We start from the raw sequence: 27,481 nt of genomic DNA, 5'->3' as shown, positions 1-27,481 counted from the left end.
ACTTTGCGCACCTGTCAAAGATCGATGACAATGCAATAATCCGAAAAAAAAATGAAAAAAATTTAACTAAAAAATAAATAATAGTTTAAAAAAACTACAAAACACGCTTTTAAAGCACATCAAACTAAAAAGTGAAAAATAATTCCTAATTTTGGCTGAAAATGGTAATGAACAAAAAATACTGCTATTATTGTGAAAAAGCGTGGGGCGCTCTGTGCCATATTTTTCGTCTATCGAGCATTTTCAGGCTAAATTAGGAATTATTTTTCACTTTTTAGTTTGATGTGCTTTTAAAGGACAAAAGGACAAATAAATGGATTTCGGGAGACTTAAAAATTTGATAGCTTCGTAACTGTTGTGGGATTATGCCGGTGGTGGACAAAATATAATATATATCGTGATTGTGTGTTGTTATTATTATAACAAAACAGAAGCGAAATATTGTTCACAGATATATTAAAATAATTATTGGAACGCAAAGTCACGGCCCGCACAGCACCAGATAACATTTATCGTACATTAATTATGATCACTTCGTATCAGTGAGTGCCGGCGCCATGTTGGTTCAAGAATTTAAATTGTACGAGAATATTTTTATTGAAACGAACATACAAGCGGCGAACTACGATGGAGTTATTCTTATACTATATCCTCAAGAGATGAATGTCGGCCTTCCGCGTCATATAAACAGCTTTATAGACAACGTTTCGAAGCTGGACAAACATATATACAAAGTTCCTACAGTCTGGAATTGTGACTATGTATCTGGAGGCCGTCTCGTACTCTCTCCAACGGGGAAGATAACACCATACCATGACGTCAGTGTCATTAAAGATGCAGCCAAAAAGGGAATGGCTAGAGCGTTAGACGCTGGAATGAAGAAACCACTGCTGGTCATTGAAAATGTCGTCAATTTTCCAGATGGACAGCTAGTTGGTATCCTTGGTGCGCTGGAAGCCATGTATGTACCTTTACAGATCCGTGAGTTTAAGGACTCGAAGAATTTTATCCATATAGGATTCCATTCCGATGAAAAAATTACTGACGCATTCGAGAGGGTTGTGAGAAATGCTTTGGCGTTGGAAAGATCTAGGATCTTTGCGCGGGATATCGCTGGAGGCGATCCAGAAAGAATGGCCCCTGCTAAAATCGTGGAGTATGTGAAGCACTCGTTCGCTGGTGACACCAACATAAGCATCAACGTCATTGAGGATCAAGAGGTAATTGCGAAGGAATATCCTCTGTTGGCAGCTGTATCTAGGGCTGCCAATAATGTGGAAAGACATAAAGCGAGAGTTGTAGAAATTCATTACAATCCTTCTATTCCTAGCCGCGTGATTGAAACCCTATTGTTGGTTGGTAAAGGAGTGACGTACGATACAGGCGGTGCCGATGTTAAGATCTCCGGTAGAATGGCTGGCATGTCAAGAGACAAAAGTGGAGCAGCAGCGGTAGCAGGATTTTTAAAAGCTTGCTCCATTTTAAAACCACCACATCTTAAAGTTACCGGCGTACTTTGTCTATGCAGGAACTCAATCGGTGAAGATTCCTATGTAGCAGATGAGTTGCTCATATCCAGGAGTGGTAAGTCTGTACGAGTGACGAACACAGATGCCGAAGGCCGTCTGGCAATGGCAGATTCGGTGTTCAAATGTTCAGAGATTGCACTGAAGGAACTTAATCCACATATCTACACCATAGCTACGTTGACGGGCCATGCTAGGGCGTGCTATGGAAACTATACAGCTGCGATGGACAATCACAGTGCGAAAGCCACAAACCACTCCGGTAAATTGCAGTTCAGTGGTTCCAGGATGGCTGAAGGCATCGAAGTTTCCACTGTCAGAGCTGAAGACCTGGCTATCAATAATGGTAAATGTAAGGGAGATGACTTGGTTCAGTACGACACTGATGCGAAATGTCGTAACCACCAGTTGGCTGCCGGTTTCTTAATCAAAGTGGGTGGTGTCGAGGAGAACAACATTAAATACACACATTTGGACATCGCTGGTGGCGCAGGCTGTTTCCCAGAGGAGCCATCTGCTGTACCTGTTCTGACACTCTGCCACGCCCATAAAGTTTTGACTATGTAATTTCATACAATACTGTTTTATCATAAACCAATAGATCAAGGTTTTGCGTGCCACAATTGCATGGTCACGGGTGACTGAAGATGTTAAATGTATCATCACGTACACAATGTACACGCGATTCCTTGACCTTAATAACATCCAATTACCGCCTCCTAGGCGGTCTAAGGATTCCAAGAAGTCCTGGGTTTGATTTCCAGCAGAATGTTATAAATGGGGAATAAAACATTGGATATTTTAGTTAACATTTTTTTTATTTAATCGGATAAAACAGTATTGTATTTTTAAATAACCGTAATAAGAAAATTTATATTGAATCATGATTTTTCTATTATAAAAGTCAAATTAAGGAAAAAATGTTTTAATTATAATATATAATTTACCTTAAATAGCTATTATTTGTCTGTTTCATTATGTTCCCTTAAAATATTCGTATATATGTATACTTGCGAACTGGTACTAAATGTACAATTAATTTCTTTAAAACTTCTTTTTTTGACGTTCTTCTTTACTTATATGAATAAAGATATTTTGAGTTTATTCATGGTTAAGTAAGATACAGACTGATACTCAGACAAATAATTAAAAACTATATTTCTTCATAACCCATATACATCTTTTATTATACAGTACATATTTACAATATTCCTACATAACAATAATTAGAAATTAATAAATAGAAAATTAAAACAAATTGAAACAGTTTGGTCTCTGTTGCTGTACAATTTACCTTTAATTCTGACAGCTGGGCGAGGAAAGCACCAGCCCTGCGATTCTGTAACTCACTTCACAGTCGTGAAGCAGTCATTTTATGATTTGGCATTCTGAAAAGGTGGGAGGTTGTACTTTATTGTTTATCAGAATGCCAAATCATAAAATGACTGCTTCACGACTGATTTGAGAGAAACCGCCGATGCGAAAACCGCTGTGTGAGTTCGTGAAGTGAGTTACAGAATCGCAGGGCAGCTCTGGGGTCACCGATACTAATATTAGTTTAGACAGTATTCAAATATCTATATATTAGTTTTTATTTTTATAAAATAACCAGCTGATCCGGCAAACGTCGTTTTGCCATGTTTATCATTTATAATAAAAAATAGGGGTTGATCGTAGAGGGGTGAAAATTAGGGGTGGACTACCCTTAACATTTAGGGGGATGAAAAATAGATGTTGTCCGATTCTCAGTTATGCACAATATGCACACAAAATTTCATGAGAATCAGTCAAGCCGTTTCGGAGGAGTTTACCTACAAACACCGCGACACGAGAATTTTATATATTAGATATATGTATATTGCGATTGAAACAATTTTATCATCAAAATTTCGAACGAAATAATTAGAAACACTTTTTAATAATATACTTTATTAAATTAATACCAATGGATGAACGAAATGAATAATCGAAAAACCTTTTTTAACTAATTATTGCATAATTAATTTATGTTTTATCTATTGTGCAGTCAAGACCATGTTCAAGTTCAAAAACACTACAAATTATGTTCAGAATAAATTTCACTTCATATCATGTATTTCAAAATAAAAATTATCAGTTAGTTTGATTGTATCTGCATTGAATTTGCTTAACGACATTACAAAATGTTCTTATCATAGTAATCGTTTTATTGCTATGTGTATATAATATTTTCATTATATCTTAATATGTATATATAAATTACGTGTCACGTTGTTTGTCCGCTATGGACTCCTAAACTACCGAAACGATATCAATCAAATTTGCACACCGTGTGTAGTTTGATCCAACTTAAAAGATAGGATAGCTTACATAAAAGATAATATATAAAGATAGGATAACCTATATCGTTTAAGTTTGCGTCGGGTATTTCAACCCGAGCCATATACGAGCCATTAGGACCACAAAACGAATTCACACAAAAATAAAATGCATTTATTTCTACTAAATTACACACACTCCCTCCGCTGGCTCTGCGACCCAAAAAGTGTGATACATTAACAATAAAATGTATAATGATGTTCAGGCTCGTATTGAAATTGAAAAATGTGCCCGTGCCAAAAGGTTTGCCATCTCTGACATGTCAAAAAATGATAGCTGTCAGAATTCTAATGAATAAAAAATCAGAGTATAGCTCTCAAACACTGAACATAAAATAAATCAGTGGCTCTTTAGGTCTAGGCCTCAGATTTCTTAATCTGTTTCATAATCATTTTTAATAAAGGCAAGTAGGTGATCAACCTCCAGTTCCTGACACACGTCGTCGACTTTTTGGGTTTAAACATGTCGGTTTCCTTCACCGTTCGAGCGAATGTTAAATGCGCATATAGAAAGAAAGTCCATTGGTGCACATCACATCAAACACTGAACATACTCATATAATATATTCTCAGGTCACATAGATCTATTCTCAAAGGATTTGAGGTTACCTCCAGAATTAAGAAGTTTGTCGTACGATGTGAATAGTGTTCTGCACTTTGGTGATCGGGAATTTAGCAAGAACGGACATAGGACCATTATATTTAAGGTAATTTGATAATTATGATTGCCTAAGGCAATACAAAGTAAGTTTGGTAAAGGGAAATTGTTAATTAGCGTACACTTGACTTAAATTGATTTGCTCCAGTTCAAACAATTTGTATTTTTTTTTAAACATGTGTCTTCACTAAGACATCATGGAATATTACGATCTAGCCTAACTTAAGACTAATAAGTAATTTAAGTCTGACCTCATTTATTAAAAAGGATATTTAACATAAGAAAGTGTCCAATAAACTTACAGTCTGTATGACTAAAAACTTGGCGATTAAAAAGGGTGGCGGAGAGTTTTTTGCCAGTTCTTGACGCTCTACGCCCTTGACTTGCGAACTGGTAGTAAATGTAAATTTGTAATCAATTTTACATCTTTTCTGTTGACGTTCATAAGTGTACTTGGTTACGTATATGAATAAAGTTATTTAGAGTTTCAGACTTGGACTTAAATAGTAGCACAAAAGTTGATTAAATTTACGCTTATCCGATATAGATTACATTACATTTAATAGGTAAGTGAGGGACTACAGCCTATTTAGTTAATTTAAATGGAATGCATTTGCCATGTTTAAGAAGTATTCAATGTAGTAGCAAAGCAGGTGTTTTCGAATTTAATTTTTTTAGTAAAAGTAATAATGGTTATACTAATAATACATTACTACTGATATTATTAATTTTTTAAAAATTTAACCTACGCTCAAATACATAAATTCTTACACTTGAAATATTCACGCGATATCTTTTTTAGGATCGCAACACAAAACAAAATAGAATCGGCCTAACGACTTCGGATCTTCGAAAGATTGAGATTGTCTATGGCCCAGAGTGCCAAAAGCGCGACCGCCAGGCCAAAATAGATTTATGTCAACACTACCCTGGAATTATTCGTAAAAAACGCAACATCGACGTGGATCATACTAGAAGCCTTCGAGTCAATCCCGACATAACTCCACCACCAGAAAACCTGACAGAAGAAGTATCTAAAAGTATCAAAGACCTTGGCATACATAATGAAGTTCAAAATATAATAGAAGACGTGTATAAAATAACATCACTAGCTTTAAAAAACGCTAGAATCAAATACTGCAATGATACTAAAGAGCTTCTCCGCTCGGACTCGAAAAGAGAAGATAAGAGTCCTAAAACAGATATACTAGGCATCATTGAAGTTATAACGGAGTATACACAAAACATAGTGGATAATGCACTAGCCAATTTGACTGAGTTCTGTGAAACATCACAGTCTATGGACAAATATGTCAGATCGAGATGTAGCTGGTACGATAAGCAAAATGGTAGGTGTAGACAATACTTTAAATCTACCAAATTTGGCGCAGTTAAGTATTCTACCCAACATAGGCCAGTTTATATCCAATCTACTAAGCATCAAGGCAGAGCTGTTATCTATAACTATGCGCATATGGGCTATAGAGCGGGACCAGAAAACAGTACAGATAATCAATCAATTGAAAGAACAAAACGAAGTGTTGCCAGTGATATAACAGAAGCTGTAGATGAAGTAAAAACTACTACACATGTCACAGAAAAAACAAGTGACACTAACACAGATAATATTGAAACATCAAAATCAATTTTAAGAATGGCAACAACGATCAATTCCCAAAAGAAAAAGAATTACGCGCCAATAATGCGAAGATCGTATAAGAATAGGTAAGACATTTTAAAATTAAATGATCTAACGATAACAGTCTTTATATTTATCTCAAACATAATTCCCGTTTTAGAAAAATATAAACCAACGACCTAAACTTATATAACAATTGTTATTTATTTAAAAAAATTGACGCTTCTTTTTATATGTACAAAACTAAAAACGGATGACAGAAAACATAGACTTTGGTATTATTTCTTAAATACAGTACATATGAGGTTTTATAGTATAGCTATAATTGATAAATCAAAAGATATATGTACCGTTTAAAGCGTGTAAAAAAAAATATATTTAAATTTAACGTAGAATTTAGTCGAAACGAGTAAAAATTAATTTAAATATGAATGAACTTTGAAACCCTAATTATTATACTTGTAAATATATAATTCGTACAAGAATACTGTTGATTTGTTAAAGTCGTACGTTAATTTTTTCCTTGCGTTTGTAAACCATATATCGTGGTAGATTTGCCTCCAGTTTCGGACCAGCCCATTTAATTAAATATAAATAAATTCTCGTGTACCAAACTCCTCGGAAACGGCTTGACCGATTTTATTAAGTTGAATATAAGATATATGTCTAAGTATAGGCCGTACCACTCTAATTGAGTTAAGTTATACGCTCATCCCAAAAATTACTTTTTTCGATATTGGACATTAAAAATACAATCAAACCTTCATTTTCACCTTTTTCGATTAGTGGTAATCTCGCAATAAAATTGCCGAATCAGCCAGTGCTTTTGTAAAGTCTATGTTAAAATGTAACATTTCGTTTTATACTGATGGAGACGAATATTTCAAGACCTGATGACGATTCACAACAGAAGAGAACTAGAAGGTTACGTCACAAAAAGAGACCGCACAGAACTGAAGAAGATAGTGAGAAAATAGAGATTGTAGAAAGGAATATCGATGCAGATGAAAAAAGGTACGTTTTTTATTTTAAAACCAAAAACAGTCTAGAAATGAGCCAAAAAAAAATTCCTGTAAATCTTCAGAACACAAAATACCATCCGTATCACCACAACTGAGCGTTTCTCAAGGCAGTTTCTGTCGCTCATCACCACTATGTGAAACCAGCTGCCCACTGAAGTATTTCCGAACCAATTCGACTTAAGGTCCTTCAAGAAAAGAGCGTATCAATTCTTAAAAGTCCGGCAACGCACCCGCGAGCTTTCTGTGTGTCCATTGGCGTTATCACTTAACATCAGGTAAGCCTCCTGCCCGTTTGCCTACTATTACATAAAAATAAATCAGCCCTGCGATTCTGTAACTCACTTTTCGAACTCACACATGACTGCTTCACGGCTGATTTGAGAGCGACCGCCGATGCGAAGCGATGCGCCGCTGTGTGAGTTCGAAAAGTGAGTTACAGAATCGCAAGGCTGACCCTTTAAATTTGTACCAGCCAAGGCGTGTTCATAACTCACTCAGGCTTTCTTAGTTTTACAAGCGTGGCGATTATCGTCGGAGTTAGGCCCCGAGAGTATATATCTATTGAGCCCCCAGACGCAGGCACTCTTCAGAATTATAAGAATTAAAATTTTATTATTATTATTTATTTAAAATTATGTTGATCCCTCCCGCCTCATTCATCACCGTACAAGGCGTATTAACTCATTTGATCCGCATCAGCTAGATGTCTGGAAGTCTTCCACGGTCTGCTTCAGAAGACATTTTCTTTTGCACACTAGCGAACTGTGAAATTGATCCCAAGGTCTCTCCTGGGAGATACTACCTCCGATACACACTTTGGGTGACCAAAAAATTAAAGGAATTGTACAAAATTATTAAATTAATAAATAAACTAATGTGAACGTACAGTCTTACGATTCTGTAATTTACTTTTCGAACTCACACAGCGGTTTTCGCATCGGCGGTCGCTCTCAAATCAGCCGTGAAGCAGTCATTTTATGATTTGGCATTCTGATAAACAACAAACTACAAGCTCCCACCTTATCAGAGTTACAGAATCGCACGGCAGTACGTAATTAGATATAATATAACTACGTACTGTACGTACGTGTAATGATAGATTATTAAATACAGTGCTAAATAAGCTATGAATTAATTAAGTTTTGTATAAGTCTTATCACGAACCAGATTTCTGTATCTTTCTCGGTATTATTTTGTTTATGAGCAAGTTGATGATCAGCCTTCTGTGCCTGACACACTGTCGGGCACTGTTTTTTGGTGGGTTTAAAGCAAGCCGGTTACCTTTACGGAACGAGCGAGTGTTGCGTACTCTCCATTGGTGCATAACCAAGACACAGGCACAGAAGTGCCTGACAGACTGTCGGCTTTTTTGGTGGGTTTAAAGCAAGCCGGTTACCTTTACGGAACGAGCGAGTGTTGCGCACTGTCCATTGGTGCATAACCAAGGTTCCTACGACGTCAGGTGTGACAGTCACACGCTGAAACCATTATGTAAAGTGTCTTAATTATAAAATAAAATAGCCTTTATTGCTGTTTCTATCTTACAATAATACTCATTAATTAATACATGCCTAACATAATTACTTTCTAAATACTTTTCTACTAAATTAAATTACTTTCGAAGTACTTACTAAATTAAATTGGTTTAATCATTGTATGTTCGTCTGGATCTTTGTCTGGAACAGCTTGTCTGTCGACAAAGGCCTCCTCTAAAGATTTCCACGTATTCCTGTCTTTTGCTAAACGAGTCCATACCTTCTTTGTTGAAGTCGTCTTCTCATCTTTTCGTTTGCCTACCTCTTTTTCTTCTGGTATCTCTTGGATACCACTCAGTTACTATCCTTGTCCATTTTTCTGTACTTTCTCTCAACATATGTCCGGTCCAACGCCATTTAAGCTGTCTGTAGTGTCTTAATTATTGAGTCTTAATTGCACTGTTTTACCCAATGAATTCATCATCATAAGGCTATGTTCACATGTAACGCGCGTTAACGCGCGTCAACGCGTGATCAAATTTGAAGAGCGTTCAGATGATGAGCGCTAACGCGCGTTGCGAGACTACTCGTCAGTCTAGTTCAGTAGAACGTAGAAAATGGACGTGGAAGAGGCTATTATTTTGTGGTTTTATTATAAAGAAAAATATAGAAAAAGAAAACGTACACATTGGGTTCATCCAATTTTTGTTCCAACTTGCTGGCCTTTTTTCTACTTCATCGATTAGTAAGTCGATGTCAATATCTTCAATTTTACTCATTTTAACTGCGAGAACAAAATATAATTACGAAAATTAACAAAATTACACGAGATCGCGATGAAAGCGCGCGCTCATCTGAACAGCAAACGGACATTACATTAATATCAAAGCGCGCGTCAACGCGCGATCACCTGCGTCTAGAGACTTTTTCTCTGAGCGCCGCGTTGACGCACGTTAACGCACGTTAACGCGCGCTCATGTGAACAGTTGTATGAAAATACCACAATGTCTAGTCGCGCGATTTGAAAACGCGCGTCAAGTTTTTGCCATCTGAACATGGCCTAAATGTCCAATATATAAAGTTTTTTTTCTTCCTATGTAACATTGTTCCGATATTCCAGTCCTAGAAAAGAAAAGAGAAAGAAAATTCCAAGGGTCAAGCTGTCAGCGCAAAACAAAGAGTTCTATAACGAGAGGAAATGGCAGGAGAATGTCGTGAGATATATCATAACGGATAATGGAAAATGTATGTTTTTTTCAATCAATAGTTTTCATATATATATATATATGTGTACGAGCTGTCCCCGCGAACTTCGTATCTCCTTAATGTAAATTTACTTAGCCTACCTTTTTAGTATATACTAACATGTAAAATTTTGCTATACTACCCCAGAGACTGTTCGGTTTTCTGGAATGAAAACTTTTTTGTTTTTTTTTTGTGAATTTTTCTCTATATAAACTCCAGAGTTCAAGTCATAAGATTTTAATTAAAAAATAGGGGTTGATCGTAGAGGGGTTAAAATTAAGGGTTGTATGTATGTTGTATCATAATAAATTAAAACAAAAAAAATATCTAAATAATAAAAATTTAGGGGTGGACCACCCTTAACATTAAGGGGTTTGAAAGATAGTAGCCAATTCTCAGACTTACTGAAAATCAAAAATTTCATAAGAATCGGTCCAGCCGTTTCGGAGGAGTATGGGAACGAACATGTGACACGAGAATTTTATATATTACACGGATGCTTGAACATAAATATTGGTCAATGCTTTTGACAGTTGAAGTTAAAAATGGTTTAAATTCATATTTCACATCTAAACACAAAATCTTGCTGACGCAAACTCCAGTTTTTTTTTTTTTTTTGGCAATTCACACCAATTGACTTAGTCCCATGCTAAGCTGGTGAAGCTTGTGTTATGGGTACTAGGCAACGGATATACATACATATTATAGATAGATAGACATATAAATACATATTTAAACACCCAAGACCTAAGCACAACACCAAATGCTCATCACATCGATGTTTGACTCAGCCGGGGATCGAACCCGGGACCCATGGATTCGCAGTCAGGGGTACTAACCACTAGACCAATAAGCCGTCATTAAATCTATTTCCAGATAACACGGAAGATGTTAGGTCTCGTCTAGAAGAAGTAAATAGAATATTGATGAAGGAGACATGCGTTCGCTTGGAGGAGATTTCTGATGAGGATCAGTTCCATGATTACTTGGTGCTGGACACAAGTCCTGATTACGTCACAGGCAGAGTTGGTGGGAGACAGGTAATTAAAGCATTATCGTTTGATTTGAGAATTTCGCGTCGGGTTTACTATCTCTTGGGCCAGTGCAGTCGATTTTTCAGATTTTAAATAGAGTCGGTTATACCCAAAGCGGATTATTAAAATGTGTAGTATTAGCATACATTAAACTATATAAGGGCCGGCAACCCACCCGAAAGGGTTGCAAGGGCATTAAATACAAACGTATTCTTTAACTTTTTTGATATAAATTATTTTATAAAGACCCGAACGTGATCACACTTTTGGGTAATAATTACTGGGAATCGAATTTAATATATCCAATTAATACGTCATATGTAAGAGCGGTGTTGGGCGAGTGGCTTCAGCGTGCGACTCTCATCCCTGAGGTCGGTGGTTCGATCCCCAGCTGTGCACTAATGGACTTTCTTTCTATGTGCACATTTAACATTCGCTCGGACGGTGAAGCATCGTAAGGAAACCGGCTTGCTTTAGAACCAAAAAGTCGACAGCGTATTCTGATACTAGAGGCTGATTATTATCTACTTGCCTATTACACTGACAAATGATCATGAAACAGATAAATAATTCTGAGGCCAACCTATAAAGGTTGTAGCGCCACTGATTTTTTACGCCATATATCAATCTCCTTTAACTTTATTGTATTTATTTATTTGAGATACAAAAATGTGTCTGTATAAATTTTAATGCATAATAATTAGCATATTAAATGGTTTCAATACATTTATACTTTATAGTAACTCGTTTCGGTCACAGAATAAATCTTTATATTGCAATATAGTTGGTATATTGTATTATTTTTGGTTCATCTTTGGACGTAGGCGCGTTAAATTTTTCTCCATAATCCACATTTCGCCTTCAGCATCCATTAACAAAGAAGAGAATAGAGTAGAAAAAGAAATTCACATCAAAGGAGGTCCATAATCTATGGATATGTGTAGAGATATCTCTAAAAGGCATTAATTTCTCGATAGAGCGGACATTTTGAAATCCTACCTATACGAGGCCACTGACCCTGATTTTAAATTCTTCAACTCGATTGAAAACTTTTAAAATACAATTTTACTGTTGTTAATTATCATGCGATTTTTTTGTACTAGCCTAATATTTAGATTACTTAATTATACAAAATCCAAATAAATCAGTAGTAGTAGTTTTAAATATTTAAATGTATAAAAATGTCTTTACAAAAATGTTTTTGGTGAACGTCAACGACGCATAATAATTTTTTATGAAGAATTTTTGAATGATATACAGTAGAATCCAGATATAACGATATTCAAGGGAACGGCGATACTATGTCGCACTAACCGCATGACGTACAAAACAGCAGGATTATTTCTTAAGCACATATACACTTACGAATAAATATGTATGTATAATTGCGAAAATTTGATTTTCCTATTTAGGTAAATAAATCATTTTGTAGAATATATAATCACATATACTTTATTTTAATAGTTCTTACACATTACAAATTAGAAACATAGGCACATAATGTACTGTACAAAGTACAAAGAGATAAATTACATACACACGCACTACATGAAAAGCTCTGTTTTTGACAAACTTTAGTTCGGTAGTAAGAACTTCGTACAGTATTGTGAATTCGTAATATCATTGGTTTTATAAGATCATCATCGAAGTAAGACTGAACAAACACATTGAGCGTTTCCGCGGCCTTCAGAGAGAGAGTTGGTGGTATTGGTGCGTCGGTTGTGTATGTGTCGCAGTAAAGTAGTTAAATCAGAGAGTTAATTGAATCTCGAGACATTTAATCAAAGATCGATATTCGTCAAAGCAGCGTCGAAAACTGCCTGACCGAAAGCCAGCGTGTTAAATAATATAAAACAAGATGGCGGTCAATACAACAGCTGATTACTATGATTAGAGATCTAGAGATTCATATAAAATTTGATTCAACTTACCGGACGTATTATCATAATAATTAATGGTCTTGGTCGCTTAAACTGGAGTTGCACTAAACGGTTATATTTTCTCAGTACCTAACTTGAGTAAACATTATAGTCGTTAAAACCGGTTTAGTCGTTGTATATGAATTCTACTGTATGTTTTGTTGCGAAAATTTCGAAAATTATCAGCGCAAAGTAAAATCAATTAAATAAAATTGTCCACCAACCAAAAAATTATGTGCAATTATATATTTCTAAGATGTATAAATAACTGTAATTCGGGTTGATTTCATAAATAATATTGTTATTCAATTCAAATTGGCGCCTTTTAAACTCGGTAAACAGAGACAACATTATAAATATTTATTAGTAAAACAGAGACAGAGAATAGTTACGTCCGTCTATTGGCTATGTGAGATATTGTTATACCTGCTACAGATTTAGGGTTGCCAGGCATAGAACATTTACCCCGTTTTTGGGAACACTTTCAATATTAATATCATTAGTGTATAAAAGTTTACTTATAATTAGTTTGTCGTTTCCAACAATTCTACGATTGTGATAAACTTAGACAGTATAAAAATGTCGTAAAACATATGTCACAGACAAATATACAGAAACTAAGACATTTGCCATATTATCAATTCATGTCTGTAAAGTAAGAAAAAACCAAATAAAATTGTTTCTATTATTACATTCGAAGCATATAATATATATATGAAACCATATTGCATACGTCAAGGTAATTTTAATTCCTTAAGCTAGCAACCCAGTTCTGGCACATTCGGCTTATACAGGCTCCTGATTGGTCGATACGGTTCTAGAAATCTCTGCATTTCATTCGTAGTATATAAGCGCGCGCTAAACTTGACATCAGCTTTAGTGTTCGATTTTCAAATCGGTGCTTTATAGTAGAAAAATGGTGGTAGTGGGTATTGACTTAGGAACTACGTATTCGTGTGTGGCAGTGTGGCAAAATAACAATGTGAAAGTGATTGTGAATGAACACGGCAACCGAACAACACCATCATGCGTTGCGTTCACACAACGCGAGCGTCTAATCGGCCAAGCTGCGAAAAACCAGGCCGCTGTCAATCCAAAAAACACTGTTTTTGCCGCTAAACGCCTCATCGGACGTAGATACGAAGATATGGGTCTTCAAATGGACCTACGGCACTACCCCTTCAAAGTGATCAACGAAAATGGTAAGCCAAAGATCCTAGTCGAGTATAGGGGCAAAATGCGGTCGTTTTCACCTGAAGAAATTAGTTCTATGCTACTTTTCAGGATGAAGGAGGTTGCCGAGGCGTATCTAGGTAAGAATGTCGACAAGGCCGTGATAACTGTGCCAGCTTATTTTACAGATGCTCAACGGCAGGCGACTAGATTAGCTGGGAGTATAGCTGGCTTAGAAGTTATTAGAATTATTAATGAACCGACCGCCGCCGCGCTCGCGTTTGGTTATGATAAGAAATTTAGCGGTGAACGAAATGTTTTGATTTACGATTTAGGCGGTGGCACTTTTGACGTTTCTATTATAAATATAAGTGATTCTGTTTATGAAGTCAAGGCGACAGCTGGAAATTCGCGGCTCGGTGGAGAAGACTTTGATAATAGATTGGTAGCGTATTTCGCCGAGGACTTCAAAAAGCGCTACGGCAAAGAGGTGCTTAGATACGGCAAGTGCTTGAAACGTTTAAAATCTGCGGCTGAGAAAGTCAAATTAAGTTTGACCTCAGCTGCTGAGGCTACGGTGCACATAGAATCTTTATACGACCGCATTGATTACCATAAACTCATTTCAAGGGTGTTATTTGAAGACCTATGCTCTGATCTCTTTGAAGATACAATCAAACCAATAGATAAAGCCCTGAAAGATGCTCGCATGTCAAAAAGCCACATCCATGACATTGTACTGGTTGGAGGAAGTACTCGAATACCAAAGATAAAAGATCTCTTGAAGGAGTTTTTCAATAAAGACCTAACTAGTTCTATCAACCCAGAAGAGGCGATCGCGTGTGGTGCTGCCATTCAAGCAGCAATCCTGTCTGGACATAAAATAAATGACTTGCTTCTAGTCGATGTTGTGCCATTATCATTAGGTGTTGAAACATCTAGGGGCATGATGTTCAAAGTAATAGAACGTAACACGCCAATACCTTGCCGTAAAGTCAAAGAAATCACCACTTTGGAAGACTACCAGAATTGTATGACTATAGAAGTGTTCGAGGGCGAAAGAACACTAACAAAAGACAATCTTTTATTAGGTGTATTTGAGCTGAACAACATTCCGCCAGCACCGAGGGGAGTTGCCAAAATCGATGTAGTTTTCGACATAGATGCAAATGGCATTTTAAAAGTTTCAGCACGTGATAAAAGCACAGGCAATTGTGAGACTATCACGATAGAAAATACGCATCGTTTAAGTAAAAGTGACGTAAGGAGAATGATCGCTGATGCTGAGAAGTTTCGAGAAGAAGATATCGAGAATAAAATAAGATTAGAGGTCAGAAATCAGTTAGAGACTTATATTTATGGGGTAAAGCAGACTGTGGTTGACAGCTTGGAGAGTCTGAGTAGCAACGAGTGTGCATCTTTGATTGGGGAATGCAAAGACGCCATCGCCTGGGTAGAAGAGAACATGGACTGTTTTCGGGAGGAGTATGAGAGAAAGATGTCGGAATTGCTACGTCGTTGGTCTGCTACCATAAGTAAATTGAATCAGAGATGGAGGCATCGTGCTAAAAGACAGAGAAGTGAGAACATGAACGATGCAACAACAATCACGGAGGTTGATTAGGTTTAGGTGAGTTTAAAAAAAAAATATTACCAATCCATGAAACTTTTTTACAATGAAATTATTAAAAAGATAACATCAAACATTTAATATTAAATAGTATTTTTTATTGATGAAAAGCCCTTGTTATAATATATTTTTATAGGTAAGACGTCAATATTAAATATAAATAAATGCATCCAAATCGGTTCACCCGTTTAACGGTGCACATTCAAATTTATAATCAATCTTTTTCCGGAGTTAAAAACAAATCGAAAAGTTTAAAGTCAAGCTAGAACTTTGGTTGTACAAAACTTGTATTACATAATACATTATATTTAATTAATAATATGACGTATGAATATATAATTTATGATGGGCTTTTTAAGTAGGTAGTATTGTCAAAGCAAGTTTTGTTTGGTGGTAATGCCATTAAATTGTAGCTTATTTGAAACGTTGCTACTTTCAACACAGCGCCATCTGTTAGAATTGTGACTATCAAATAATAAACCAATATTTTGCAATAAAATAATATTGCGGGTATAAATTGAGATGTAAGCTATCTTATCCTTTAAGTTAGATCAAACTGCACACGGTATGCAAATTTGATTGAAATCGGTTCTGTCGTTTAGGAGTCCATAGCGGACAAACAACGTAACACGTAATTTATATATATTAAGATTGGAATTGTCAGTACAACTGACATTTGAGATAAAGTATGATTTTTTCTGTAGGTATTTACATTTAGTATATAAAGTTCGTAATGCTTATGTATTGTAAATATAACAATTACATACTTAGAAAACTGGATTTTGGATTTTGCGTTAGTAGAAATTGAGGAGAACTAGAAATGAAAGAAGCACTAATGTCAAAACTGTTACACGTAATCAATAATTAATGTAATGTATATAAATATATATTTTGTAATACTTAGCGGTAAGACTATCTTTTTTTTCAGGAAAATACTATGATGGAAAATACGCAGTGTAACAAGAATTTAAATTTAAGATTAGTTCTAGAATTTCAGATCACCAGTTTTCTAGAAGGTAAGTTTTTATATAGTATATTTTTGCTGTAAGATCTTCATTTTCATTTTGCATAGATACAAAATCTCACTAACTAAATAACTTTTTCGTCCCTTTCTGCCATACTTGCTTATACTGTGACTAAAAAGAGAGTGCATGTTTAACAATATCGAATATTTTCAGGTTTAATCAAGGACTACATTCACCCCATAATCCCATATGGGTCATGGGACATCTAGAAAACTTTGAAAAATAACTTTAGTACTTTTTTTTATCCTACCTCATTTTGTGATTATATTAAGTTTAAATATATTAAGAAACGATACAGTGTTTTATTTTTAATCACCAGAATACCTCAGTAAGGGTCTGTTCACATGTATGGATGAAGTACCAAATAGCTATGCAACACATAAATTATTTGGAAGATAAATTGTGCTATTTGACATTCATCGGACTCATAGCTTATGATGGACTTTATATGACGAATAGCGTTATCTGACAGTCGTGAAACGCAACAATAGTGTTTATCCTACCAATAAGTAATAAATAGCTAATTTGGAACTTATGTAGAACTTATCCGTACAATGTGAAACAGATCCTAAGTGTATTTCCAATTAGTTCCTCGGCACCTAATGTTGTGGAGGGGGGTAACTTCGTACATTAGGTGGGAATCTACCCTGAGGTCAAGGTTCGATCCCCTGCTGTGCACCAATGAACTTTCTATGTGTGCATTTAACACTCGTTTGTATTGTGAAGCAAGATACTTGCCTGTTAGAGAAACAGATACAGAAATCTGAAGCTCAGACCGAAAAGGTGTTAGTGCGATTGCTGTGTGTGTCTATAGAGGTCAATTTATTTACCACACACAAATACATCCAATCCTAAAAATGTAGTTTAATCTCTGAGTAATATAAGTCCGTGTACCTATTTCACGATCCTTTTGCTGATGAAGAAGATAACTAAATGTTTCTTTCTTATAATTGAGATGTGTTGTATCTATATTTTGTCACAAACTTGCGATTCAAGGCGAGATTATTGCCAGTACTCGTGCTACGCTCTTGATTTGAGAACTGGCAATGTAAATTTAGAATTTTTTACTCACGCTGATAAGTACCATTATGAATCAATTTTCTGATATATAAAATTCTCGTGTTACAATGTTCGTTCCCATACTCCTCCGAAATGGCTCGACCGATTCTTATGAATTTTTTTTGCATATTTAGTAATTCTGAGAATCGTCTACTATTTAACTTTCGAACCGCTAGGTTATAAGGGGTGTCTACCTCAAAAAAAATTTATATTTTTTCGACAAAACTTTTAGTTTTTATTTTTTATGATACATCATATAAAAATACATACAACCCATAATTTTCACCCCTCTACGATCAACCCCTATTTTTTATTATTTATAGTTATTTTATTAAACTAAAAAAATGTTTCCTAGAAATAATATACATGTCAAAACAACGTTTGCCGGGTCAGCTAGTAATTTATATTACAAAGTATATATCGACATCAAATGGAAGGAAGGTGTACTGTTCCTCCAACCTAAAGGGATCTTTGACCAGTCTGGTAAGTGACTGGACATGGTTAAAGTCGAGAAGTTGTATATATTCTAAAGAGGAATAACTTCGTTAGGGCATTTTAAGATGTGACGTCATCATAAGCGCAGAAGTGTCGTTACAAGCTCAAAGGCTAGCCCCACCCTGCTGCAACCGCTATACCCAAAGCATTACGGGTTACCAGGTTCGGAAGTTAGCACTTTATTCATTTACCCGTCTACTCGTTTGTCGTGTCCAAGGCCTTATTATTTTTTCTATTTCGTAGAGGTAATTTTGATATATGTCAGAGATTATGAAATAAAAGAACACGATGTCATTTGTTTCATTAGAATGGCAACACCACGATCATAGAAATCTTACAGGTTGTAAGATGTCTATGATATTGTCCATATAAAATATACCTAGGGTTTGCAAGTTGCGGTTGCATTAATTACAATTATATCCTCTAGGTATTCGGCGCACTAGAATTATTTGAGGGCGGGCAACATAGGCAATATGCCGCCATGATGGTTATGGCCATGCTTGGATTCTACTTCGAAATATCACGTCACGACAGAGACGAACATATACGTGTTCATAATAGACATATACGTGCAGGTAAGAGACATTTTTTTATCTAAAAGCCCTGTGGTTTGTAACCGCCCCAGTAGCGAATACACATAATTATATAGACACATATATATAAAAAAACGTGTGTGTACTTATATATACACGCATTAGAAGTTATACTTCTTTGGCGTAACAAGATAAAAATCTTTTCAAAAAATTTATTTTACTTTGTAGAAAAAACTAAAATATTGACTATATAGCTAATTACCAAGTAAATTAATAATAAAGAAAAATAATGTTCTCCAGATAAACTGCATCATTTTGAAAAGATCCGTTCTGACGCTACGCTACCATTGCCATACGACTATGAAAGTGCAACACACCCCGCTTGGCAGTTCTGGAGGAGGCTTGGAAAGAGAGGAATATCTTCTGTCGCTACTTTTAAAGATAAGGTAAGAATGGCGTGTAGACAATACAGTCTTGGCCTAGTGGCTTCAGCGTGCGACTCCCATCCCTGAGGTCGTAGGTTCGGTCCTCGGCCGTGCAAAAAATGTTCACCAAGCAGATACACTCTCTGAGGCCCAGAACTAGAGGTTGCAGCGCGACTGTTTTTTTTAAAGAAGGGTATGGCTTTCTCAGTAACATCTTCGAACAGCCATACCCTTCTTACAATATCATAAGAGAGGAGCAGACGATATAAAGAGAATAGGAGGCACAACTTGGACAAGAAGAGCTTACATCAGAAAAGAATGGTAGCAGCTAGATGAGGCCCATGTGTCACAGGATACGCTGATCACCAAAAACGGGTCATAGATGTATTAGAGTTAATCACTACATAGTATAAAACAAAGTCGCTTTCTCTGTCCCTATGTCCCTTTGTATGCTTAAATCTTTGAAACTACGCAACGGATTTTGATGCGGTTTTTTTTAATAGATATAATGATTCAAGAGGAAGGTTTATATGTATAATAACATCCATTAAATAGTGGAGAAGTACTGTTATTTTTGAGGTTTCTAATGTGATGTCGTAAATAATTAAATTTTTTCCGCTTACATTGCAAACGCAGGCTGAACCCTACGAGTTTTATCAAAATAATGTACTAAGTATTGTACACATTGAAAAGGTCTACAGGAAAGTCCGTGAGGGTATATGTCTATCTCTTATGGATAACCCGCAATAACTTTTTTTTGTCATTTACTTTTTACGACAAATAATGGCTAATTTTCGAAGCGATTATAACCAATACAGCATAAATCCTTATCCAATTAAATAGCTTAAATAAATTGTTGATTTAATATAGATTTATATGGCCCTTTACAGCATATGATTTAAATGAATATTTTCTATGATATTACAAATTTAATAATTGCGGGACGCAGCGCGTCGGAGGCCGCGGTTCTCCCTATACTCTATAGCACTTTGAATTTAGTATCAGCATTGCATCCGTGCGAAGCCGGGGCGGGTCGCTAGTATATTATACTAGGTGTCAGCAATATAGGCTTAATAATAATAATAATAATAACAAATAAAAAATTGGGGTCGATCGTAGAGGGGTGAAAATTAAGGGTTGTATGTATTTATGTATGATGGATCATAAAAAAATAAAAACAAAAAAAATTGTCTAACAAGTAAAAAAAATGTTTAGGGGTCGACATCCCTTATCACTTAGGGATTTGAAAGATACTAGCCTAGAGACTACTACTACTAGAGAATTTTATATATATAGAGATATATGTATACTTAATTATAAAAAAAATGACGGCGACGTAAACCGATGTTTAATTTTAACCCTCGCTAAACCAAAATGCACAAAACCTCCTTAAACCTTAAATCAGTCGATAATTAATTAATTTAAAAATTAATTCAGTTAAATCTATCTTTAATATAAAATATATAGTTTTGATAAAAAAAATATTAATGTATTTTTTTTTTAATTTTCCAGGATCCAGACGGAAGCATAATGAAATCGTTAGGCCAACATGAGCATCTACTATCAAAATACGATATAATAAAAATTAATAGTGTTTATGGTATAGACTGTTTTGTAAACCAACGACGAATGAAGATTAAAACGTAATAAATGTGTTTTTGCCTTTATTTCACCTCCTAAAGATAATATTATTTTAAATAAAGAATAGTCAATTTCCCATTATCTATAATTTTATTATTATTTCACAACTCCTTCAGCGTAATAAATGTGCCTCCTCAAATATATCAGTCATAAAAATAATTACATCCTTTTTTTTGTGGCTCTGGCACGGTATGTGCATTAGCCAGCGTCCAGTATAAGATTTTTTATAATTCGTGCTTTGCCTTAGAACTTCGACCGTGTCCTCCATGTACGGTTTAGGCACTCGCCCGGTACCGCACAACCCTCTCAAAGGCCGAGAACAAAATTAAATTAAAACTTGCCCTCGAACCGTGAATCGAACCCGGTACCCCTCACTAAGCTGCTACTTAATAAGACCGCTAGGCTATGAGGCCCCTAATTACATCTCTTAAAATAAAAAAGTAAAATAAAATTTGGGGTTGCCATATCTAAAACACTAAAATTAAACAAATATTAACGTTTACATTTATTAAAAATTACGCCTCAATATTCTGTTTTGTCAAACTAATATCACTCTTACTTATAACGTCGTAGGTGATAACATCGCCCGCATATTGCCGTCGTTCGATGACGCATTTTTCTGCATAGATTATCAAACCTACAGCTAAAAAATAATTATGTAGTCTTTAAAAATCTCATTTTGTTGCTAGTTTTAATTTATTTATGTAGTTGAAAGGTAAGTTTTTCAAAAAGGATATTATATAACTTTAAAATCTGTTTAGCAGTTTCAATATCTCATTAGAAATATATAAAATAATAATATTAACTATTGTATTTATCATATAATAGTTAATTCTGATGTTGATAATTGAATTTTGTATAGGTAGTCCGAATATATGTCGCTCGCTACTATTTATTATCACAACACACATTGCTAACTTCTTACGAATAATTACTTCAATCTTCAAAAGTAAGGCAACTAACTATTAATTAGAAAACAGAAAATACCTGGTCTTTCAACAGCGAACGTAGTCATTCTCTCAATTTTATGCTCTTGTTTCCAATGAAAAAACATTCTCTTGATTATCGCTATGACTAAAGCTATCATGAAAATACTTATCCCGAATAAAATTGTGTATAATGCCATGTATTCCACAATTTATTAAAAACATATTTTTGTTAATGTTCAAATATAAATAAAATGACAAATCAAAATAAACAATAATTTACGATCTATGGTAAATAATAGATAACTAAGTTCTACATCCATAGACAAACCTGATAGATATACTTTTGCGAATCTGTGTTTTGTGTGTAGTCTGAACAAACTCTATGGAAGGAAATAGCGGGAAAATATGTTTTTTACTCTGGGTCCACTGCTCTTGTCGACTGTTTATTTCTTAATTAATTTTTAATAAAACGTTATACATAAGAATAATATTAACATCGAAATCAATGTGGATTGTTAATAAATACTTTTAAATAATATGGAAGAAAATTACGGTACATATTACGTTTTTACAAATAGTAGTGTGCATTTTTTCTGTGAAATAAAAAAGATTAAGATTGGTTTCAGTTGAGCTTTTGTTGCAAAAATACCGGGTAGCAGTCGTATTGGCTGTATTACGAAATAAACCAAATAATATAAGTGTTGAAGATTACATAATGGAATTGAAAAATAATATACGGGAGAGTGAGTCCCAAGCGATCAGTGTTGATGAAGATGATTTTAATATAAGCGACGAAGAAATAAATTTAAATACCTTATCTTTAAATATTGACGAAAATTCCAATGGAAGTGTAACAATTTTGCAAAATTTCGAAAACATGTTGGATAAAGAGGATTTAAATTTAACAAATGTAGATAATGAGGTAAATTAATCCTTTTTATTTATATTTAAAAATTGCATATAAACAATTTTTTCATGAATCAATACGGTTTTGACATAAAATGTCGCTGAGTCATGAATCTAACCTTAAGTCCATTGCTTAGTAATTGTTCCTTTTATACTAGTACTTACTTCAGTAATATTTGGACTTATTGTGATAAAAAAAAATCCATCAAAATTAAAAAAAAATGCTATCTGTCTTATGCAAATACCATTTACATTTCATGATCGTGTCTTGTCTTTCATGTAGTCCAATGGGCTAATGAATGACGCAATCATATTTTTATTTTAATGTTACTAATGATATTTGCTTGAGTTGTTCTATGTTCTTTTGGGTTTATATTGGCCAATTTACAATTTTACAATTTACAATTTTTTTTTTGACAATTCACACCAATTGACCTTGTCCCATGCTAAGCTGGTGAAGCTTGTGTTATGGGTACTAGGCAACGGATATAAATACATATTATAGATGGATAGACATATAAATACATATTTAAACACCCAAGACCTAAGCACAACACCAAATGCTCATCACATCGATGTTTGTCTCAGCCGGGGATCGAACCCGAGAGCCATGGATTCGCAGTCAGGGGTACTAACCACTAGACCAATGAGCTAGACGTCTAAATTCCAATCAGATTAAAATTTATCAAAATCATACAAATAGTCATGTGGTGCCAGTTTGTACCTGAAATAGTACAATGACAATCATGGTCTTGGACTCCTGAACCCTTTCCTGTGTCTAACCGTTGTCATCTTTAATATTTGGGTCTTAAACGTTCTGGTTGGCTTCCGATGTTTCCATGGGTAGGTATTAATTACGTACATAGAAAAGTCTGGTGGTGCAAAGCCGGGGTTGTAAGAACCATGTGAGCCTAGAATCGGTTTGTACCATAGCCATTTTACATGTTAAGTTCATCGTCATATCATTTAAAATATACCTACACACGATTTTTTTGCAGACTTTATTGCACGCAACTAATTCGCCAGCTACCCAAAACAATATAAATGTTACTTTACCTACACAACCAAATATTCAAACAAATACTAATTTAGAATTTGGAACTTTGGATAAGGAATTAAAACAAAGAATGGAAAAGAATTTATTCAAAGAGATTGAAAAGAATCAGCATCAATCGATTTCAACTAACAAACTTGATGCGCAAGCCTCAAACTCGTGCTACACTCAAAACTACACACACATAAGTCAAAGCCAAGATTGTATTTCCGTACAACCTAATTATTTTAACAATGAGAAAGTTCTCGATATAAAAAGAAAAAACGAAATTGAACTTAGTGGACTAGAGAATAAAGATGATTCTGAAATACAAGTTCACGTAAGAAAAAAATTAAAACCAATTGTGTACACAGAGAGTATTATGGATGTAAACAGTGTTCAAACAGCTGAAACACAATATGAATCTCCAAAAGTAATTCAAGTTTCAAACGAAAGTAATAACGTCCAAACACAAATTGATCATATAAACTCGAAAACGATAGAATGTTCAAACACTGTATGTACAATAATGGAGAATGTGGCTTTAAAACCGAAAGATATTAATTTTAATTGTTCCAATGATATACAAATGTTTGATTATATTAATTTTGAATCACAAGATACTGTAACATCAAACATAATACAAAATTCAATACAGTTAAAAGAAATGAATGATTCCCAATTTAATAATAATCCAAATAGATTGTTTGAAGAAAGCCAAGATATACTAACCTTAGAATCTCCATGCGCAAGCGCACAAATTTATAGCAGTCAAAATGAGTTGATATACTTAAAAAATAAATGCGACTCGCTTTTTGATCCAAATCTTCAAAATATAGATGGCAATGTAGATATTAAAGTAAACAATACTGATTTAAATAAAATAAATATACTTGGAGACAAACTGAATGTGATTGTTAATAATCCTGATAATGCTTTAAACGAAACAGAAACAAATAACATTCTTGAAGATGAAGATGAAGCTGAAAATTCACGATTTAATGATGAATTAAACGAAAGTGATGATTTAACGGTATCTCAAGTAGAAATAATACCATTCAAAGTGATGGGGGAACTTAATAAAATTAAGGCATATTTGAATAAAAGTGACGTTGATAGCCATGCATCAGATTCTGGTTTTAAAAGCAGGTCATCTACTGGTAATGTGCAATTTAAATCTAATACATAAAATTCTCGTGTCGCGGTGTTAGTAGTTAAACTCCTCCGAAACGGCTAGATCGATTCTCATGAAATTTTGTGTGCATATTGGGTATGTCTGAGAATGGGACAACATCTATTTTTCATACTAAATGTTAAGGGTATTTTTTTTATTTTTTTTTTTAGATACAGCATTAAAATAAATTATCTAATAATCATACCGGTGAGATGTTTTTTTTTAATATTAATTAAAATACTCTGGACTGAAATTTGCTAGGCAACCCATATGGATCATATTTATTGACATATTAAATTAAATATAAAATACGTTTCATTAAATAAGCATCTCGGTGAAGGTCGTTGTATATCGGGATCTTATACTAAAATGGGTGATCAAAATTAAATGCATTCTTCACAATTTTTTCCTTCTCCGTACGAGCAACTGTTAAAGAAAGAAAAATGGATTAGTATCCGTGTTCAAACGCAACGAATATTGTCATAATTTATTAATATTAAAAAAGTCTATATTTTTTTTTTAGCATCTCAATCTACGCACTGGCTCAACCAGTCCTCACATTGTCTATTCACTTACCTAAGTCAAACACCGCTTTTTGATTCTACCGTCGAAATTAATTACGAAATCGCCAAGGTACCCTATTTTAAACATACTTTTGATATACGATAGGCATATCAAATATTTATTTTAAATTGAAATTAAACGTAAGCAACGAAAGATGTTTATTTATTTTTAGTTGGTTTTTTATTGGGGTTCACCACTATTTTACAAGTAAAATATTTTTTTAAACTGCAAATGTGTGATCTAACCGCGTCCAAATCATTTTGTATTTTCTTTTCAATTGGTATAAATAGTAGACAAATTCGATATAAACTAGAATATTAATACTTTTTTCTTTAGGGACCGTAAAGATATTACGTAATTACTATAGGGGAGCGGGAAGGGGGGTTTCTTTGATTTTCTTATTTGATGATTACGTTAACAGTAATTATTTACTTTTTTACACATTGTCTATGCTTGAAAACGACATGCTTTTTCGAGGATTCCTACAAAAAACAATACGTTTATATTTTTGAGAGGTTTGCTTACTTATGCTGAGGGGAGGAAGAAGGGGGGGGGGGGAGAATTGCAGTAAATCTGCTTACGTTATACTTGAACGTGATATTAATGAAACCATACAACTGATAATCCTTTCTTTAGTTTTATTGAATGCAATATAAATGCATCTTCCAAGAAACAAATCATGATCCATTTGTTGACAAAATTGTCTGTTTTGAAAGTTGCAAAACCATTTTTTGTTAGTTTTATCTTCAACAAATTTGCAGGTTCTAGGTGAACTGATAGATAGATTACATGACAACGAAAAATATCCGAGTTTCCTCGAAGAGATGTTGGAATTTATAGCAAATTTAATTTTGACAATTTACGAGGGGAAATGTGATGTTAATGTGGTAATATTCGTTTACGATATAATAATATTTTATAATAGGGGTAAAACGAGCTTTCGGGACACATAAAAGGCAGTCATCACAGTCTATGGACACCTATTTTAGCGGGTGTGTTTCCAGCCTTTTAAAAACTCCTGTCAAAATTTTGACGTTTGGGCCAAGACTCGTTTCTGCAACCCAATGCTTAAGCACGCAAAGCTCTTTTTTTCATGTGAATTAATTTTTACTTTTTCGTATGATTAAAAAAAAATTGCATATTTTTGATTATTTCTCGATTTTTTCACAGTTTTTCAACACCGACGAATCCATCGGGCGCCTGCTTCTTCTGAACAAATCTAAAAATATAATAAAGTATACAATCGAAAAAATCGTTAAAATTCTCGAATCTTTCCTTGAAAATTTGGAGAGAGACACAATTGAATTAACAAATATAAATAAAACCGAAAACTTAGCGTATATATTTCATTTATTAGAAACATTGTTGAAAAAACATATTAAAATTACGCAATTCAGTCAAAACACTAGATTTAGTCAAAGCAATACATTTAGTCAGACACAAGAAGATAAATCTCTGAAACGGTCGACTATTACCGAGATATGGCGAAAGAGATGGAATTTAACTAAAAATGAAGTCTTTCAAAAAGAAGAAAAAGACATTCTAGTGGACTGCAGCGATATTTTAAATAAAATAATCGTAAAAGCTATGAATAATTATAGTTTGATTGCATTTGCCGCATTGCAATGTTTCAATCTATTGCAATCTTGAATAAAATGTTTAAATTTATGTCTTCTTTATTTTATTACGTATTATTTATTTATTCATTTCAACATAAATATTTTATCATAACAGTTACTACTATAATACTATTATACTAACCTATACCGGTAATCTTACAATTAAAAATGGGTGCGCTAAAACCTATACTAATAAGTATAGATTTGTATTATGTTGTGAGTAAACTCAAAAACTACTGGATGAATTCTATTGTATAAGGGTGCGTACAGACATGTAACATATTATATAACTTGTGTTTTATAACACGTCCACATTATGTAACCTTGTTATTCAACATTATAACATAAAACAATACTGTACACATTAGAATAACAATGCAATATAACCATTTTAAATAAC

At 34.3% G+C, this 27,481-nt stretch overlaps 3 protein-coding genes and 2 long non-coding RNA genes across 5 annotated transcripts in view; 4 read left to right on the top strand and 1 right to left on the bottom strand.

Annotated features, from left to right (window-relative positions):
- Positions 1–20,870, top strand: part of LOC125061124 — a 29,162-nt gene extending 8,292 nt beyond the window's left edge. Inside the window, exons 5-12 of the mRNA XM_047666360.1 lie at positions 4,457–4,590; positions 5,344–6,266; positions 7,069–7,194; positions 9,798–9,922; positions 10,799–10,962; positions 18,685–18,832; positions 19,091–19,236; positions 20,728–20,870. Coding sequence (XP_047522316.1) covers positions 4,457–4,590; positions 5,344–6,266; positions 7,069–7,194; positions 9,798–9,922; positions 10,799–10,962; positions 18,685–18,832; positions 19,091–19,236; positions 20,728–20,862 — 1,901 coding nt within the window. The 3' untranslated portion in view covers positions 20,863–20,870. The remainder of the gene's footprint in view (positions 1–4,456; positions 4,591–5,343; positions 6,267–7,068; positions 7,195–9,797; positions 9,923–10,798; positions 10,963–18,684; positions 18,833–19,090; positions 19,237–20,727) is intronic.
- LOC125061100 (putative aminopeptidase W07G4.4) lies at positions 508–2,335 on the top strand. Its single transcript, XM_047666311.1, has one exon. It carries the CDS (start codon positions 558–560, stop codon positions 2,091–2,093), a length of 1,536 nt encoding a protein of 511 aa, XP_047522267.1. The 5' UTR covers positions 508–557; the 3' UTR covers positions 2,094–2,335.
- Positions 14,614–16,998, top strand: LOC125061114 (heat shock protein 68-like). The gene is made up of 2 exons (XM_047666330.1): positions 14,614–15,678; positions 16,607–16,998. The coding sequence occupies exon 1, from the start codon at positions 14,758–14,760 to the stop codon at positions 15,670–15,672; it is 915 nt and encodes a 304-aa protein (XP_047522286.1). The 5' UTR covers positions 14,614–14,757; the 3' UTR covers positions 15,673–15,678; positions 16,607–16,998.
- Positions 20,871–21,348: 478 nt separating the features above from the next.
- Positions 21,349–22,060, bottom strand: LOC125061133. Its single transcript, XR_007118986.1, has 2 exons — positions 21,844–22,060; positions 21,349–21,499 (listed from the first exon to the last, which is right to left on the bottom strand). It is a non-coding gene; the product is annotated as an uncharacterized LOC125061133 (long non-coding RNA).
- Positions 22,061–26,235: 4,175 nt separating this feature from the next.
- On the top strand, positions 26,236–27,130 carry LOC125061594. Its single transcript, XR_007119062.1, has 2 exons — positions 26,236–26,349; positions 26,633–27,130. It is a non-coding gene; the product is annotated as an uncharacterized LOC125061594 (long non-coding RNA).
- Positions 27,131–27,481: the final 351 nt, after the last annotated feature.

The sequence above is a fragment of the Pieris napi genome, chromosome 23, assembly GCF_905475465.1.
Source record: "Pieris napi chromosome 23, ilPieNapi1.2, whole genome shotgun sequence".
NCBI classification, from domain to species: Eukaryota; Metazoa; Arthropoda; class Insecta; order Lepidoptera; family Pieridae; genus Pieris; species Pieris napi.
This window is presented reverse-complemented; position numbering and strand designations above follow the sequence as displayed.

Excerpts from the sequence above, each read along its gene's own strand:
- LOC125061114 (XM_047666330.1), top strand. The coding sequence starts at position 14,758 with ATGTCAAAAAGCCACATCCATGACATTGTACTGGTTGGAGGAAGTACT.
- LOC125061100 (XM_047666311.1), top strand. The coding sequence starts at position 558 with ATGTTGGTTCAAGAATTTAAATTGTACGAGAATATTTTTATTGAAACG.